This window comes from Mustela erminea, chromosome 9 (assembly GCF_009829155.1).
Source record: "Mustela erminea isolate mMusErm1 chromosome 9, mMusErm1.Pri, whole genome shotgun sequence".
NCBI lineage: Eukaryota > Metazoa > Chordata > Mammalia > Carnivora > Mustelidae > Mustela > Mustela erminea.
The window spans coordinates 102931311-102949260 of NC_045622.1; the positions used below are offsets into that span (position 1 = coordinate 102931311).

The following is a 17950-nucleotide window of genomic DNA, read 5'->3' on the forward strand; positions in this document are numbered from 1 at the left end:
TGAGGCTTTATATTTCCCAGGTAAGAAGAGAACTAGAGTTCCCTGATCCGATGTTTAAGCCGCAAGGGATTATGCATCAGCAAAGGCAGAAGAAAGCAGACAATGAAAGAGAACATTTAACTACCACCAAGCTCACAGGGTTGTCATTTTTATACCATTGAGAGGAACCCAGAGAAGGAGCAAAATTGGGAATGGAGAGCGGAGAGATTTCTCATTCACTTGTCAATACCTTGGATGAAGACACAAAAGGCAAGAAAAATTTTTTATTCATATAATATATTTACTAGGGTTTGAATACTCCTAAAAATAGAGTGCCTTGCAATAAAACCCTAGCTACAGTAAGATCAAAATTCACTTGTGCATTATAAAGGCAAGAACGAAACAGAAACAGAGTTACTGGAGTTGAGGAATGATAAGCAGTTGAATATAAAACTTAGTTTTGGACTTCCTTACAGCTAAGGCAAAAATGGATTAATAGTCAAGTAGGACAACATATATGTGTTCATTAGAGAGAAACGTGTGTGTCTGGGCAAGGGTGTGGAGAATGTGTTGTGGATTCAGGTGAGTCTAAGCAATGAGAATTAGAATTCCTTATCTAAGGAATGTTGAACATCTCTCTGTAATCAGTGTGATTCTGTTTTGCAGTGGAATATGCTGTTGTTTTTAAGACATTCCACACAGAGAACTTTTCTTTAAAACTGGGTGTTATATGCAACTGATGATTCACTGAACACTACATCAAAAACTAATGATATTATATGATAATGATATGGTGGCTAACCGAACGGGATAAAAAAAACTTCTGGGGCGCCTGGGGGGCTCAGTGGGTTAAACCCTCTGCCTTCGGCCCAGGTCATGATCTCATAGTCCTGGGATCGAGCCCCACAATGGGCTCTCTGCTCAGCGGGGAGTGTGCTTCCTCTTCTCTCTCTGCCTGCCTCTATGCCTACTTGTGATCTCTGTCAAATAAATAAATAAATAAATAAATCTTAAAAGAAACAAAAACAAAACTTCTTTGAAAACCTATTGAAGTTCTGAAGAAAATTTTGAGGGATATTGGGGTTATTATGCTTGAGGGATGTGGCTTCCATATCTGATCTAATATAGCTATAAATGGGCATTAGACCAGTTATAGCTTTGAGAAACATGTTCATTAAATTTGTAGATGACAGTGGGAGAGAAATCGATTGCTTGTTGGAGCAAAGAATTGCAATTTTCCGTAAGATCTTGATGGGTTGGAAGAATGAGCTAACTCTAAATGGTTGGCTTTAAGAAGAAATGAGGATGGGGCGCCTGGATGGCTCAGTTAGTTGAACGTCCGACTCTGGGTTTCGGCTAGTGTTGTGGTCTCCAGGGTCATGAGATGGAGCCCCGAGTCAGGCTTCATGCTAAGCAGGGTGTCTGCTGGAGATTGTCTTTCTCTGCTCCTTCCCCCTCCCCCCACTCCTGCTCTCCCTCTCTCTCATTAGAGTAGATAAAAAAAGTCTTAAAAAAAAAAGAGATGAAGATAAAGAAAAATAAAGAGGGGAAGGAGAGAAGGGAGGAAAAGGAAGGAAGGGACACAACAATAAACTTAGCCCAAGTCAAGAGAATGATATGCCTGGGAATTAACAAACATAAAAATAAATATCTAGATTTAGCGCCATCTTGGTCTGCCTCACTGGCAAGTGTGCAGATCCCATGGCCGTATCTGGATGTTAATCTTGGTTCTGACAATGACTGGGGTGTGTTATGTCTTTTCAGTTTCATCGTTTCTCAAATGAGAATTCTAAAAATTGATAACATTTTTATAACAAAAAAAATAATAAACCCACATTTTTGGGAAGAAAATTTGAAAAGTGGAGAAAGCATGAAGAAAACGTCATCCCTCATTTCTCCCAAAAACACTATGAAGAGTGTACTGTTGCCCTGTCTGCTGGCAACAGAACTGGTTGTTGCCATGCACGCAGTTTGCTTCTTTGTTTTCTTCATTTAACGTCATAGTATAAACATCTTCTTACTTTATTAAACCTCTTTATTATAACACTTTTAAGGGAAATGTGTAATATTTTGTCACATGGATATACTCTAAGTGACTGAAATGTTACTTTCCATTAAGCATTTGTTTTGGTTCCTTATGAGAAATTATTAAGACATACTATACACATCTTTGTGCCTTTGGATCCATATTCTGGGCTATTTCCTTAGGGTAGATCCTCTAATGAGAGTGCTGATTCAGTGCATTTGACATCCGTTTTTTGTTTGTTTGTTTTTTTGTTTGTTTTTTTGGTGTGGGGGGGTAGTAGGGGCCGAAGGAGAGGGGAGAGAGAATCTTAAGCAGGCTCCATGCCCAGCACAGCACCCAATGGAGGGGGGTCTCGATCTCACAACCCTGAGGTCATGACTTGAGCTAAAATCAAGAGCCAGTGCTTAACCGACTGAGCCACCCAGATGCCCCAATGCACGTGACATCTTAATCATTTCATGAAAACAGCTGATTATCTTTGGGGTGTCTGGGTGGCTCAGTCGGTTGAGCTGCCAGTTCTCGATTTTGGCTCAGGTCATGACCTCTGAGTCCGGGAATTGAGCCCCTTTTCAGGGGCTCAGCGAGGACATGGCTTGAGGATTCTCTCTCCCTTTGAAGCACCACGCCCCCCCCCCCCCAATTCTCTCTCTCTAAAACAAATAAATAGATCTTAGAAAAAGAAAGAAAGAAAGAAAAACAGCTGATTATCCCTCCAGAAAGGATATGCTTAGTATCAGAGTGCTAAAATGAAGATTACTATTTCTACTTCAAAAGTACTCAGTATCAGCTGCTGGCATTGATAGGGCCTCAGTAAATCTCTAGTATTCATGTCAATATGGAATTACATTGTGCCTGGCACTGTGCTAGCATCCTGGGCATTAGTGAAGAATGGGACCCAATCACCCCTGCCCTCATGGAGCTTTGAGTCCATGAAGGGGACAGAAATACACAAGTGAACACAGAAGAAAATATATCGTTCAGGAATGGTGAAATCCCTGATTATAGATAATAGTACTTTTCCTATAACTGTTTGCCTCCTTAGTGTTTAATTCACGGAGGTCAAATATTTGGGGTAGAGGATGTGCTGACTATCCTCACTCCTCAGAGAGAGAGAGGCAGGCAGATATGTGCTCCTAATGTTCCTCCCAGAAAAGGCGCTAAAAATTTCAAGGAACAATACTTTCAGAAACTGATGGGTTTTTCCCTACCTGATTCCAGCCATCTTCTAGCCCTCCCTCCCTACATAAGGCTGTGCCAAACCGATGACCCAGTGGGGGCAGACGCATTTAGGAAGGGAAAACACTTTACTTGCAAAGCATGCAGGGCATCAGACTTTGAAAAGACTGACTAGTCAGATGCAAAAACCCAGCAAATATCCAAAGATAAAGCCACAAATCAGCAAGAATACTAAGGTTGGGGCGCCTGGGTGGCTCAGTGGGTTAAGCCGCTGCCTTCGGCTCAGGTCATGATCTCGTGGTCCTGGGATGGAGTCCCGCATCGGGCTCTCTGCTCGGCAGGGAGTCTGCTTCCTCCTCTCTCTCTCTCTGCCTGCCTCTCTGCCTACTTGTGATCTCTCTCTGTCAAATAAATAAATAAAATCTTAAAAAAAAAAAGAATACTAAAGTTGTATTATTCTGTTTATGGTGGAAAATAGCATTCTTACATGATCATCACATTTTCAAAGGTCATGACACATCTTCGGAAATCAGCATAGCAAAAATAATAAAAATACTTTCTTTTGGGCATCCATAAACCAGTCAGGGTGATCTTGCTTTGGTTTAGCCCAGGGTACTATATGGTCTCCTCCCCCTTCTTACTGTGGTATCACGAATTGCTTAATCATTGGAAGAAAGGCAAAGTGCCAGTTTTTGTTTCTGCAAGAGATGTAGTATGGTGTATGTGTGTGTGTGTGTGTGTGTGTGTGTGTGTGTGTGTGTTGGGGAGAGGGGAAATACCCTAGTGTTGTTGTTGTTTTTTTAAGATTTTTAAAAATTTATTTATTTGACAGAGATCACAAGTAGGCAGAGCAGCAGGCGAAGAAAGAAGAAGCAGGCTCCCTGCTGAGCAGAGAGCCTGATGTGGGGCTCCATCCCAGGACCCTGGGATCATGACCTGAGTTGAAGGGAGAGACTTTAACCCACTGAGCCACCCAGGTGCCCTACCCAGTGTTTTTTTATGCTACTCTTCATTCTCCCGCCAGTTTCTCTCATTGGCCAAATTCAACCAGAAACCACAAGGTGAGGGAGACTGGTTAATGCAGTTCTTAGTGACTAGTCTCCCATGGGGCAGAGCAGGGTGGAGAGTGGATCAGGAAGCCGACCTAGAATAACCAACAAAATCTACCTTTTGCAAATTATTATGAGGAAGGGTGGTCTCTGGAAGTGACAGAAATGGAAAAGTGTCTAGAGAGGTAGAGTAGCATTACAGAGGCTATGGGTGAGGAATTTCAAGAAGTAGGGACAGCTTAAAATGCAATGCTGATCAAGTCAAAAGTAGCTGTTGGATTCAATGATTTGGAAGTCATTGGTGACCTTCATTAGAGTGGTTTCAAGGAGTAAGATGGAAACTGGATTGCCTGTACTAAAGAAGAAGTAGGGAATGGTCATAATGGGAAGGAGATAGGGAGGCATCAGAGGGTGATGTAAGATTGAGGGAATGTGTTACGGGTATGCTGTAGGTCCTATGTTCTAGGTCCAGTGCTAGTGAGGGTGATGATACGCTGCCTCCAAGTAGCTTTTGTTATTTCTTTCTGTGAAATTGGAGGCTGGCTCATCTACTATTAGTGAGGAAGGAGGTAGCAGAGGAAAGACTTGAAGAGACCAGGGAGGTTTGCACTTTAGAGGACTGGGGACAGTGCTGGGGTTGGTAATGCCCCTTTGCTGTGGCCCCTTCAGCAGGGTTTTGCAATCTTTAGTCCTGCTCAGCCTGGAATAGGCATGTTGGATATTACAGAAGACAACAGGGTTGACAAAAAGTCAAGGAGCCAAGGATAATAACAATATTGGAAAAAGACTAATGGAAGAGATAAACCATAGGTCTTGGTTGGGTGGAAGGGAGTAACGTTCAAGGAGGCTTATTTGGAGGAACTGGAAGCATCAAGGTGGTCTTGAAGAGTTGGAAGAAATGAAATATTAATGATCATTGCTACAGTCATGGAGAGCTTACTAGGGGCCAGACATGTTTACTTCTCAAAACAATCTTAAGAGTTTTGTCCTATTGTTATTTTTATAGATAGAGAAATTGAAGCAGAAAGCTTCAACGAGTTGCTCTAGGTCATACTCTTGGTCATTGGCAGATTAGGGATTAGAACCTAGATGGTCTAACCCAGAGTAGATTCTAATCCCAGAGGCTGTGCTCTTGAGAACCAGGGGAGGAATTAGGGAACAGAGAGATTTGTGGTCTGGGTATGGTATTCTGACTTAAGATTTCAGTGTGATGCAAACAGATACTTACACACCTACGTTCATGAGAGCATTATGCACAAGAGACAAGAGGTGGAAACAAACCAAGTGTCCATGAACAGAGGAATGGATAAACAAAATGTGGTATATACACACAATGGAATGCTATTCGGCCATAAAACATAAAGGAAATTTGATATGTGCTAGCACATGGATGGACTTGAAAACATGGTGGTTAGTGAAATAAACCAGATACAGAAGGACAAATATTGTATGATTCTACTTGTGTGAAGGTACCTAGAGTAGGCAAACTCAGAGAGAGAGAGAGAGAGAGAAATTGGGATAGAGGTAACTAGAGGCTGGGAGGAGAACACATGGTGAGTTATTGTTGAGTGGGTACGCAGTCTTTGTTGGGGATGATAAAAAAGTTTTGGTTATGGGTAGAGGTGACAGTTACACAACATTGTGAATGTATTTAATGCCCTTGAATTGTACACTTACACACGGCTAAACTTATGAATATTATGCAATGTATATTCTAGGGGCACCTGGGTGGCTCAGTTGATTATGCAATGTATATTCTAATACAATAAAAAAGAAAAGGATTTCTGAGGTGAACTACTTCTGGGTGATTACAACAAAAATTCTGATTTAGAAGTGAGTTGTATAATTTATTTATTTACTTATTTATTCATTTTTAAGATTTATTTATTAGAGAAAGAGCGGGAGAATGCACAAGTGGGAGGAACAGAGGGAGAGGGGGAGAGAATCTCGAGCAGACTCACTGAGCATGAAGTCTGACACAGATCCCCTCTCAGGACCATGAGATCCCGAGCTGTAACCAAGAGTCAGATGCTTAACCGACCCTGAGCACCACCCAGGTGCCCCAATTGTGGAGTTTAGCCTGGAGAAAAAGATGGTTGTGGTTGGGGAGCTCAAGAAAGGGAGAAGCCAAGAGTTGAATGGGTCACCCAGCAGGAGCTCTGTGTCCTGACATTAATCTATCCTCAGGGCACAGCAGGTTACCGTCAACAGGCCCAACTCATTGACTACATGGAGAGTGCAAATCAAACTGGGATGATTCACTTCCACTTCCGCCCCTTCTCCAAACTGCCTGAGGTGCAGATGCTGATTTTCGTGGCCTTCCTGATCATGTACCTGGTCAGCATCAGCGGCAATGTCTCCATTTCTCTCATCATCTGGATTAACCGTTCTCTGCACACCCCCATGTACTTTTTCTTGGCCAACTTGGCAGTTCTGGAGATCTTCTACTCTTCCACCATTGCCCCTCTGACTCTGGCCAGTGTCCTGTCCATGGAGAGAGCCCTCATCTCCCTGCCTGGCTGTGGCACCCAGATGTTCTTCTTCATCTTCCTGGGCAGCACTGACTGCATTTTACTAGCTGTCATGGCCTATGACAGGTTTGTGGCCATCTGTCATCCTTTGCACTACACCCTCATGATGAGCTGGCGCTTGTGTGTCCAGCTGGCCCTGGGGTCTCTGGTGCTGGGTTTCATTTTGGCCATGCAGCTGACTGTGCTCATCTTCCAACTCCCCTTCTGCAGCAGCAAAGAAATCAGCCTATTCTACTGCGATATCCTCCCTGTCATGAGACTGGCTTGTGCAGATACCTGGGTCCATGAGGTCACGCTGTTTGTGGTCAGTGTCACCGTCCTCACCATCCCTTTCCTGCTTATCACTCTCTCCTATGTCTTCATTGTGGCCACCATCCTGAAGATCCGCTCGGCAGAGGGGAGGCACAAGGCTTTCTCCACCTGCTCCTCTCACCTGACTGTGGTCCTGCTCCAGTATGGATGTGGGAGCCTCATCTACCTTTGCCCCAGCTCCAGCTACTCTCCAGAGAGGGGCCAGGTAGTGTCTGTGGTTTACACATTCATCACCCCTGTGCTGAACCCCTTGATCTACAGCATGAGAAATAGAGAGCTTAAGGATGCTTTGAAGAGAACAATGATCAGGTTCCTGTTGTCCTAAATACAGTGAAGACTCTGGATGTTCTTCTCCAGCATTGCTGGGAAGAAACAAATGAGTGTTCTTTCTGGAAGATGAGGAGGTGGGAGCTAAGAGGTCACTGGATTTGTACTGTTACTTCTTCCTGTTATATTATTTTTGAAAAGTCATTTTTCTTTTCTCAGCCTTGGATTCTTCATCTCTAAAATGGGGATGAAAATGCCCACCAGACTTAAACCTGGGGTAGTTGTGAGGACCCAAAGTGAAAATACTTTGTGACTTTAAAAGAGAGATGACAACCGTGGATGTGGTCATTGCTTATCCTCATCATTACGTGTAGAGTCTAGGTCTACTTCTCAGGTTCTTAGCAGGGTGATATGTACACGTGAGCAGGGACAGAACCAAGAATGAGATACATTTCAAACCGAGACCATTGCAACCACTCTGCTGGTTCCTGTGGTGCAAATGCTGGGCTCCTACCTTCTCGAATTCTCTTTCATCCTAAATTCTTCTTCCTGGGAAAAGTGATGGGGAAAGAGCAGGAGCTTAAAAGTTGTGTTTTTTTTTTTTTCTTACATTTATACCCAGAGCTAATCTGTCTCCATCTTAGTATCTGACTCTGCATTAGTTATTAGTCTGAGTCTAACTCACTCTCCCCATGTCCATTGGGTATCCTCCCCTCATATTCCTTCTGTCTCAGACACACACACACACACACACACACACACACACAGAGTCTTACGTTTCTCTCTGTCCCTAGATGCTATGGTCTGAATATTTGTGTCTGCCCACCTCAGGTTCATCTGTTGAAATCCTAATCCCCAATGGGATGATATCAGGAGGTGGGGTCTTTGGGAGGTATTTAGGTCATGAGGATGGAGACCTCATGAATGGGATTAGTGCCTTCATAAAAGAGACCCCACAGAGCTCGCTGACCCCTTCCACCATGTGAGGGTACAAGAAGTCTGTGACCTGGAAGAGGTTCCTCACCCAACCCTGACCTCAGACTTCCAGCTTCCCAAACTGTGAGAAATACATTTCTGTTGTTTCCAAAGCCACCCCAACTATGGTACTTCGTAATGGCAGCCCAGTTGGATGAACACATGAAGTGGACATTATTGGGAGGATTGCTTTTTTAATTGAGCCTCTCTGGGTCAGGGAGGGGTAATGTTGGTTCAAATCTCAATTCAGGTTGAGGAAAGCTCGTTCTGTGGAGATAAACACTGGCTGGGCACAGTGGAGGGAAAGGACTGTAGTGTGGCTGTGAGTGGGAGTGTAACTGTTGTAGGATGATCCCTGTTTCAGAGTAATGGCATCGGAACATCAGAACATAGATGGTTTACTGTCTTTTTGTAGGGTGGTGGAAGTTCATTTATTCCTCTGCCCATTGATTAGTGAGTCATTTATTGGGGTGCTGGACTGGCTCAGTTGGTGGAATGTGTACCTCTTGAGCTTAGGGTTGTGAGTTCAAGTCCCATGTTGGGTGTGGAGCTTCCTTAAAAAAATAAAAATAAAAAAAATTATGAGTGATTCATTCATCCAACAACATTTAAGAAGACAGTAAACAACTATTTATTGAACTCTGCTATGTACTATGTACCCACCTGTGGTAGGTTGGGCAAGATGTAGAGAGGTAAGAGGCAGTTCCTGCCTTGTAGGAAGGGAAGTCTGGTAGTGTTGAAGAACACGGGCCATGACAGTCCAACAGCAAGTGATAGAATGCAGTTAGCTTCTGAAGAGGGACAGAGAAAGGAATCAAGGCAAGTGTGTCTGGGGAGGTGGCATTGGAGCTGACCATGCAGGTGTCCAGGTCTCTCTGTGTGCAAACAGGAGCAGGATGGGCATTTCTTTCTTTTAAAAAGATTTTATTTATTTATCTGAGAGAGAGAGAGAGCGCGAGAGAGTGCATGTGTGGGGGGTGTGGAGGCCGGGGGGGGGGGTTGGGGGGCAGGGACAAGCAGACTCAGCTGAGCCTGACTCGGGGCTCAATCTCATGACCCTTAATGGACTGAGCCACCCAGGCACCCAGGAAGGGCATTCCTGAAGGGGGGATTGTAGAGGCAGAAGAATGAGCTCTTTGTACCTCTGTTTCCTATTTGAAAAATGTTTGCTACATTTTTTTCTTTTGTTTTGTTCTGAAAATGTATCATAGGCTTAGAAGGCAGAAACCATGGCCAGGATTCATGTTACATGGAACTAAAATGTTCCCATCTTCCTTTGAAAGACAAGAAGCGGGGGGCACCTGGGTAGCTCAGTCAGTTAAGCATCTGCCTTCAGCTGGGGTCTTGATCCTGGAGTCCTGGGATCTAGTCCCACATCGGGCTCCCTGCTCAGTGGGGAATCATCTTCTCCCTCTGCCTGCTGCTCCCCCTGTTCCTGTTTGTGCTCTCTCTGTCTCTCTCTCTCTCCATCAAATGAATAAATAAAACCAAAAAAAAAAAAAAAAAGAAAGAAAAGAAAGAAACAAAAAGACAAGAACTGGAAAGGATCTTCTTTGGCTCACTTACGGATACTTTGGGCCTCTCCCATGTTCTAGTGCAGTATTTCACTAGGTCGGTGTTTTCTGCAGGACACGAGTCCTGTTGAATAATTTCTATTTGGGAGAAATAAACTTTCTGTGGTCAAACAGGTGTGAGGAGCACTGTGTTGATCAAACCCCACTAGTGGTCTCCTACAGGTTCACTCAGTGCCTGTAATGTGCAAATATGCGGTCAGACTCTAGGATGTGGGGTGCATTTCTCTTATGTTTTCTGAACTCTGTCCCCACTAAACTCTTCTATTCCTTACCCTGTTGAACCTGCTGAGGCTGACCGACTACTCAGAGGGGGTTTTCTTTCACTAGTGACTGAAATAGTCCAGGTACTTTTCAATTCCTGGTGCTCCTTGAGAAAAACAAGTGTAGTTATCATGGGTTTGCAGGCCTCTTCTCAAGGATTGCACAAGGGAATTAATGATTGCCCATTTATCATCACAAAAACCCAGGAGACAGACCCTGTTGTTTTCTCTGCTTACAGATAAGGAAACTGTGACACAGGGAGTTTCAGTAGCGTGTTCAAGGTCGCACAGCCAGGACAGGCAGAATGTGGGATTTTGGTGTAGATGGTGTGTGGTTTCAAAGCCCAGGGAACAAAACTACAACCTCTCTCAGCAAGCCCTCCCTGTACTATGGAAGCTTGGGGAATCCCTTCATTTTTCTATACTTAATTTCATAATAAATGGGGGAAGTAGTATCTACTCTATTCCTCCAAATTATTGTGACATCTTTGGGGGACACGGAAAAACTGTAAAAATACAATAAAAGATTCAGCATGGTTGGTTTAATATCCAAATGGAGGGGTGCCTGCGTTGGCACAGCTGGTAGAGCACACAGCTCTTGATCCCAGGGTTGTGAGTTCAAGCCCCACACTGGGCTTAAAAACACAACATCCAAATGGAGAAATATATGACATGACTTATTTTTTTGGTTATAAACATTTTAAAGCCACAGTGGTTCACTTGCCTTTCCCCTTTGCTCCACTGTGTTTATCTGTTCCTCTTGATAGGTGTTTTGAAGACGTTGTAAGAAGCAAGAAGAAGTTGTCTTCTGCAACTCAAAGTAACCATAAGCTCTTCTGGGTGAGGCTTCTTTTCTAGGTTCTTCAGGGGAGCACCTCGTGCTTTTAGGCTCTAGGGATTGAGGAGTTTATATAAACAAAATGAGAAATGCATAAGGTTCAAATTATTTACAGTGTCAAGTTGAAGGCACAGGTATATGGCCTGTGGAGTTTTGTGCTAGGAAAACATCTGAACAACACAATATAAGACCTTTTTCTTTGTAAGGGGCACCTGGGTGGTTTAGTCGGTTAAGCATGCAACTCGATCTCAGCTCAGGTCTTGATCTCAGGGTTGTGAGTTCAAGTCCTGCAATGGGCTCCATGCAGGCCTTTTGGTCCACTGGAAAAAAAAATCAGTTGACCAGAGATATATGGATTTATTTCTAAGGTCATGAACTCAAGCCCCATGTTGGGCTCCTACTTGAAAAAAAAAAAAAAAAAAAAAGACATGTTTGCAAATATTTTAAACTCAATTCTCCAAAACATGTGGCATTGCAATTGCATTCAGTTTTAAGTAAGGATTATCTTTCTTCCTCAGGGAGAAGAGAGGAGGATCCAAAGGGAATGCATGAGAGAGAGAGAGAGAGAGAGAGAGTGTGTGTGTGTGTGTGTGTGTGTGTGTGTTAGTAGCCAACCATTCTTTGGTTTATTCTCCAAATATTTGCATTCCACTTCGTAGTAGCCCTAGAAGATGAATAATATTGGTTTGTTGCTCTTAAGCAGTTGATGGTCTAGCCAGGAAGACAGAGCGGTAAGCAGCTAGAGACAAGACAACACAGGGTGGGCTTTCAAAAGAGGTCTGAACAAGTTCTACTCGGAGCAGGCAGGCAATGAGGGCCAAGGGGCTGCCTGAGCGAACAGAAGGGTTCCGGGCCTTTTTTTTTTTTTTTTTTTAATGTAGTGTTCAATGATTCATTATTTGTATATAACATTCAGTACTCAATACAGCACGTGCCCTCCTTAATATCCATCACCCGGCTATCCCCTCCCCTAACGCTCTCCCCTCTGAAACCCTCAGATTGTTTCCCAGATTCCATAGTCTCTCATGGTTCTTCATCTCCCCCTCTGATTTCCCTCCCCTAATGTCCGGAGGGTTTAGGTCTTAAAGGAGGAGCAGGGATCTGACAGATATGAAGTGGAAAAAGGGCAGAGGGAGGTGGGAAATCCTGGGCACATCTGGCTCAGAGAAGAGGTGGGCGTTAGGTGAGGCTGACGATGGGGTTGTGTGTGTCATGGGGGTGACAGTGCTCGGGGCCGGGCCAGAGGGGGCGAGGGCCTGAATGCCACTCTAAGAGTATGGACTCCCTCTTCTTTGTAACGAGAAGCCACTGAGGAGTTCCAATCCAAAGAGAGACATACGGAGCGTATCATGGGAAGACTCACTTATTAAATGTGGTCAACGTTAACGGAGTGCCTAGTAGATTTCTGGCCCTACGGCTGGGTCTGGGTCCACGTCGGTGAAGAGGAGAGATGAAGCCGCTGTCCTCACAGAGTTTACAGAAGGCGTGTGAGGCAGACCAGTGTCCTGTAGGGCAGACCACGTAACTGGCAGTGAGGTGTGGGCTATGATAAAGTCCAGGCCGTCACATGGGCATGTCTGGGGGACACTTAAGTTAATCCTGGAGGGTGCAACCTTTACTCTGAGGCCTGGAGAATGTATCAGGGTTGTCCAGGAGGGGTCCAGGGGAGAAGCAAGCTGTAGGAAGGTGAAGAGTGTAACTCTGGCATTAATTTGGGATTTGACCTCTGTACTGGGTAGCTAAGAGACGGCTCCTGGCTTTCATTCTCCTCTGTAATCCTCTTCACCTCGAGTGTGGGCTGCAGCCCGCAGAGTCGCTGCTAGTGAACAGAATACAGCAAATGTGATGTCACAGCTGGCATTAGGTTACAAATACACCTTGGCTTCCTTTACCCTTTCTTGTTCATCTTCCTGCTCTGATGGAAACCAGCTGCCATGTTGTGAGCTGCTCTAGGCAGAGGTCTACATGGCCAGGAGACGGAAGGAAGCCTCTAGCCAGTAGTTCTTGAGGAACCAAATCCTGGCCACGCAGAGTGACCTTGGAAGAGACCACCCCCCCAAGTCAAGCCAAGAGATGAGACTGTTGCCCCAGGCGACACTGCTCTCTGAGGTCTGTGAGAGATTGTGCACGGGGATTCCCAAATCACAGAAGCCAGAGGATGATAAAGGTTTGTTGCTTCCAGCTGGTGGGTTCAAGGGCAATTTGTTATGCAGCAGTATGTAGCCAATACAAATGCTAAAGGAGTTGAAAACCATGGGTCAGTAAGTTTATTCTCCATCCTTCCCGTGGTGGGGAAGAGCTGGGGAACAGAAAGGACCTTCCCCTTAAATTCTCTTGTTCCCCTTATCTCTACTCACCACCATACCTCAAGGTGCAGCAGCCAGAAAGTGGTCTCACTGGTTCTGCAGCAGCCTCTTGAGGTCCAGATGGGTAGGGCTCAGTCCTTTTCTCCAATGGGAAAAGTAGACTCAGAGGGAGGAGAGAGAAGGAAGTGGAGCTCCCAGATGCCAGGATCCTCTCTTTGGCTTGTTTGTGAAAGTGAAATTAAGTGCTGGCTGAATTATACAGAGCCAAAATGCACACTGGACCTGGACGAGGTTTGTTTAATGGGGAAACAGCCACACCCAGACAGAGTGGGTGGGAAACCAAGTTCCACTGTGAGGCAGAAAAATAAAAAATACTTGAGAGAGAAAGGGCTCCTAGCGAGTCTGGAACCTTGAGTCCCTGCCTACCTACCTGGAGACCCTAGAGTCCACTTGGGCTCAACATCAGAGTCTTTTTCACCAGCCCCCAGAAGCCCCCAGGCTCCCCTGGCCCAGGTCCCATATCCCACTGAACTTGACTTTTCCAGTTCCTTGTGCACAGCTAGCAGGTAGAATCCATACTTCTGCCTGGTGGGGAAGAGCACACATTAATATACTAATAGAAAATGAACAAAACAGGATTCATGCCTAACTAGAGGTATTTATTTATTTATTTATTTGACAGACAGAGATTACAGGTGGAGAGGCAGGCAGAGAGAGAGGGGGAAGCAGGCTCCCCGCTGAGCAGAGAGCCCATGCGGGGCTCGATCCCAGGACCCTGAGCCGAAGGCAGACCTGAGCCGAAAGCAGAGGCTTTAACCCACTGAGCCACCCACGCACCCCACCTAATGGGAGTTTTAAAGAAGGCCTCAAGTCTGTAACTGCTTTCAAACAGAAAAACATAATAAAAGATGTCTGCTGATATGGCCCATCTTGGGTTCCTGGACTCCAAATGCACTTAAGAGAGCTCTTTAAAAAAAAAAAAGATTTTATTTATTTATCTGACAGAGGGGGCACAGTGAGAGAGAGAGCACAAGCAGAGTGGGAGAGGGAGAAGCAGACTCCCTGCTGAGCAGGGAGCCTGATGCGGGGCTTGATCCCAGGACCCTGGAATCAGGACCTGAGCCAAAGGCAGATGCCCAACGACTGAGCTACCCAGGTGCCACTTAAGAGAGCTCTTTACAGTATTTTTTAATATTTACAAAGTTTTAAGTTAAATTATATAGTTATTTCTGTTATGGCCCCAAAGGCTAACCAAGAGTTTATTTTTTCTTCATGGAAACATCTCGTAGAAAATCAAATGTCTTTTTGGTTTCCTAGTTTTATTGAGATATAATTAACATATGACCTTGGATTAGTTTTCTTTTTAAGATTTTATTTATTTATTTATTTGACAGAGAGAGAGAGAGAGAGAGAGAGAGAGAGCACACACACACAAGTAGGCAGAGAGGCAGGCAGAGAGAGAGAGAGGGAGAAGCAGGCTCTCTGCTGAGCAGGGAGCCCGATGCAGGGCTTGATCCCAGGACCCTGAGACCATGACCAGAGCGGAAGGCATTTGTTTAACCAACTGAGCCACCCAGGCGCCCCAAGACATGGTATTAGTTTAAGGTGTACAGCATAATGATGTGATACACACACACGGAAAAATAAATTTAGTTAACATCTGTTACCTCACATAGTTAAAATTTTTTCCTGTGATGAGAACTTTTTTAAAAAAAGATTTTATGTATTTGTTTGCCAGAGGGAGAGAGGGGGTAGAAGCAGAGAGAGAAGCAGACTCCCCTCTGAGCAGAGAGCCTGATCCCAGGACCCTGAGCCTCTCAGAACCCTGAGCCGGAGGCAGATGCTTGACTGACTGAGCCACCCAGGGGTCCCAAGAACTTGTAAGATTTACTGTTGGGGCGCCTGGGCGGCTCAGTGGGTTAAGCCTCTGCCTTTGGCTCAGGTCATGATCCCAGGGTCCTGGGATTGAGCCCTGCGTCGGGCTCTCTCCTCAGAGGGGAGCCTGCTTCCCTCTCTCTCTCTGCCTGCCTCTCTGCCTACTTGGGATCTCTGTCAAATAAATAAAATCTTAAAAAAAAAAAAAAGATCTACTGTCCGGCGACTTTGAAATGCACAACACATTCTTGTTAACTCTGGTCACCGTGCTGTACGTCCCATCCCCTGGACTTTTAACTGGCAGTTTGTACCTTTTGACCTCCTCCTTCCATTTTGCAGCCCCACCTCTGGCAACCACCGATCTGGTCTATGCCTCTGAGTTCGAGGAATCCAAATTTCTGATTATCCCATAAATATATTTTGAAAAGGTTATGGAATCTTCTGAAATAAGAGATGCATGAATGAAAACAAAGACAATAGGACATTCTTAATCTTGAAAAGGTTGGGAACCACTAGTTTTGACCAGCCCCCATGTCACAAAGGAGAATGCAGGTTGTGTGATGTGATGGGACAGCTGTTGTGTGGCAGAAAGTCTGCCTAGAACCCAGGCCTCCTGGCTCTGTGTCAGCAATCCGTCTACAACGCCATAGCAGCTCTCCCTGCATGGAAAGCACAGATTACATTTCTTAAAGGTTTGGACAAAGGCAAGGAGCAAGAAATAGCAGTGGGAGGGAGCAAGAAATAGCAGCAGGGAGGGAGATTTTTGTTTTGTAAAGCAATACACGAACAAAAGTTGGAACTTTTCAACCAGGAAAGATGCTTCCTTGAGGTGTCTGGAAAAACTGCGAAACAAAATGGAAAAAAGAATTATTAGGTTATTGGGTATCAGATGGCATGCTGGGCCTTTCTGGGTTATTTGCATTTATTACTGATTTGTGCCTCCTGTGGTCTTGTAACTATTTTACAATTCTGTAAATTGTAGAAAACTGCTCAGAATGCAAATAGCTCTTGTCCATAGAGATGCAAATGAGATCTTTCCCATGGAGAAGCTAGTTTTGCATTTAACATACTCATTTCAGCATTCCTGATTGCCTGTGTATGGGTGTTCCTTGGGTCCTTCCCTTAACAGTTTTTTGACACCTTAATGGTTCCCTCATTAATTAGTCAAATAAAATCTTTGATGTGTGTTCATTTTATAGTTGTCCGAGAGTCATGATTTTATCTTTATTTTCAATATTTTATTTATTTATTTGAGAGAGAGATAGAGCGAGCACTGGGGTGGGGGAGAGGCAGAGGGAGAAACAGACTCCCTGCCGAGCAGGGAGCTGACTCAGGACCCTGGAATCATGATCTGAGCCGGAGGCAGAGGCCTCACCGAATGAGCCACCCAAGTGCCCCTGATCTTATCTTTTTAAAAACAATAATCTTTTAAAAGGAGGCCTTGAATATTCCATCTGTGGATGTGTTCAGGCAGAAGCTGAACGGCTATCCTTGCTCCTAATTCCAGACTCCTATGGCCCTTTCCAGACTTTAATGTAAAGCTCTTCAAATATCTGTTTCCCTCAGGAGACTCTCTTTTTCTAAGGCGCGGGACCCCGCTATCCCATCCCCACTAACAAAAATTTAAGGGAAGGTGGGAGACGGTTTCTGACTTACTCACCTTTTCCATGTATGACCACCAGGGGGCGCAGAAGCCTGCCTTTATCAAGGTCGGGAACCCCTCTAAGGGGAGGCCGGGGGTGGAAGGAAGCGGACCCTACAGGGAGGATCCCGGCTGAGAACCAGAGTTCATCCACCGACCGCTTGCAGACCGTATCTTTATGGGAGGCGATGAAGTCAGCATGGAGCAAGCACCGAGATCGCAGAGGAGGGCAAAGTTCTGTTAGAATGACGAAAGTACTTACAGCCTTTTAACCTGAATACAGAGCGCACAGTCCTGACCTGAGCATCGAGTCTCCGGAACGCCAGTCCCACTGGCGGAGCGCGGCCCGCGGCTGGACGGATCATTGGTTCCCCAGGAGGAAGACGAACGGGAAAGAGGGAAGGGTGCGTGGGGCGGGGCATGCAGGGAGGGGTCAGCACGAAGAACCCGCCCACTTTTCCAGAAGACACATCCCACCTGCGGACCCGGGCGGCGGAGGAGCAGAGGCGGCTTCAGCTTTCCGAATAGACGGAGACTCGCGCGCGTCCCCATCTCAGCACCCCGCGCTCTGCGGCGCGAGCCAGTCATTCCTCCCCCGTCGCCCGGGCCTCACGGCACACCCAAGTGGGGATTCACTCTGCCTTACAGACGCGGAAACGGAGTCCCCGGGCGAAACGGCGACTTCCCCAAAGTTGTACACATTCTGAGCAGCAGGTGCTGGCGTCGGCGCTGGACTGCGCCCCTTCCTCGGAGGAGCCCCGACTGCCGGCTGTGTCAGACCCAAATTCTTCGCCCCCACCTGCCCCGTCCCGTCGCATTCCCAGTTATTTCCTCTAGGAACGCGCGTCCACAGCGTCCGCCCGCAGGCCCCTGGACGGCCAGCTCCGGCACCCGGAGCGCCCTTCCTCCCGGCGGCACGCCTGGCTCTCCCTCCCACCTGCGAGGCGCCAAGCGCGTCGCCCGAGTTCTCGGTTCGCCGGACCGCGCGGGGCTGGGGCTGGGGCTGGGCCCGGCACAGCCTGGAGCAGCCGGGGAACGGCGGGCGGGCAGACGGAAAGGGTGGGCTGTCCGTCGGTCCCGCGGGCCCGGCCCTCCCTCAGGACTTCCCCGCCCCCTGAGGGGGCCGGCGCGCCGGTAGCG

At 46.1% G+C, this 17950-nt stretch overlaps 2 protein-coding genes across 5 annotated transcripts; one reads left to right on the forward strand and one right to left on the reverse strand.

The window, feature by feature from the left end:
• Positions 1 to 6459: 6459 nt before the first annotated feature.
• Positions 6460 to 7398, forward strand: LOC116599976 (olfactory receptor 10V1-like). Its single transcript, XM_032359909.1, has one exon. The coding sequence runs from the start codon at positions 6460 to 6462 to the stop codon at positions 7396 to 7398; it is 939 nt and encodes a 312-aa protein (XP_032215800.1).
• A 7926-nt stretch (positions 7399 to 15324) lies between these two features.
• Positions 15325 to 17659, reverse strand: LOC116598261. Of its 4 annotated transcripts, none has more exons than XM_032356810.1 (3): positions 17110 to 17659; positions 16829 to 16984; positions 15325 to 16010 (listed from the first exon to the last, which is right to left on the reverse strand). In XM_032356810.1, exons 1-3 carry the CDS (start codon positions 17396 to 17398, stop codon positions 15805 to 15807), a joined length of 651 nt encoding a protein of 216 aa, XP_032212701.1. In that variant the 5' UTR covers positions 17399 to 17659; the 3' UTR covers positions 15325 to 15804. The 4 variants fall into 4 exon arrangements, 3 of the variants coding, with proteins under 3 accessions (XP_032212701.1, XP_032212702.1, XP_032212703.1); XM_032356811.1 differs by having other exon boundaries at positions 16829 to 16924; positions 17073 to 17659; XR_004289012.1 differs by having other exon boundaries at positions 15911 to 16010; positions 16829 to 17047; positions 17288 to 17659.
• Positions 17660 to 17950: the final 291 nt, after the last annotated feature.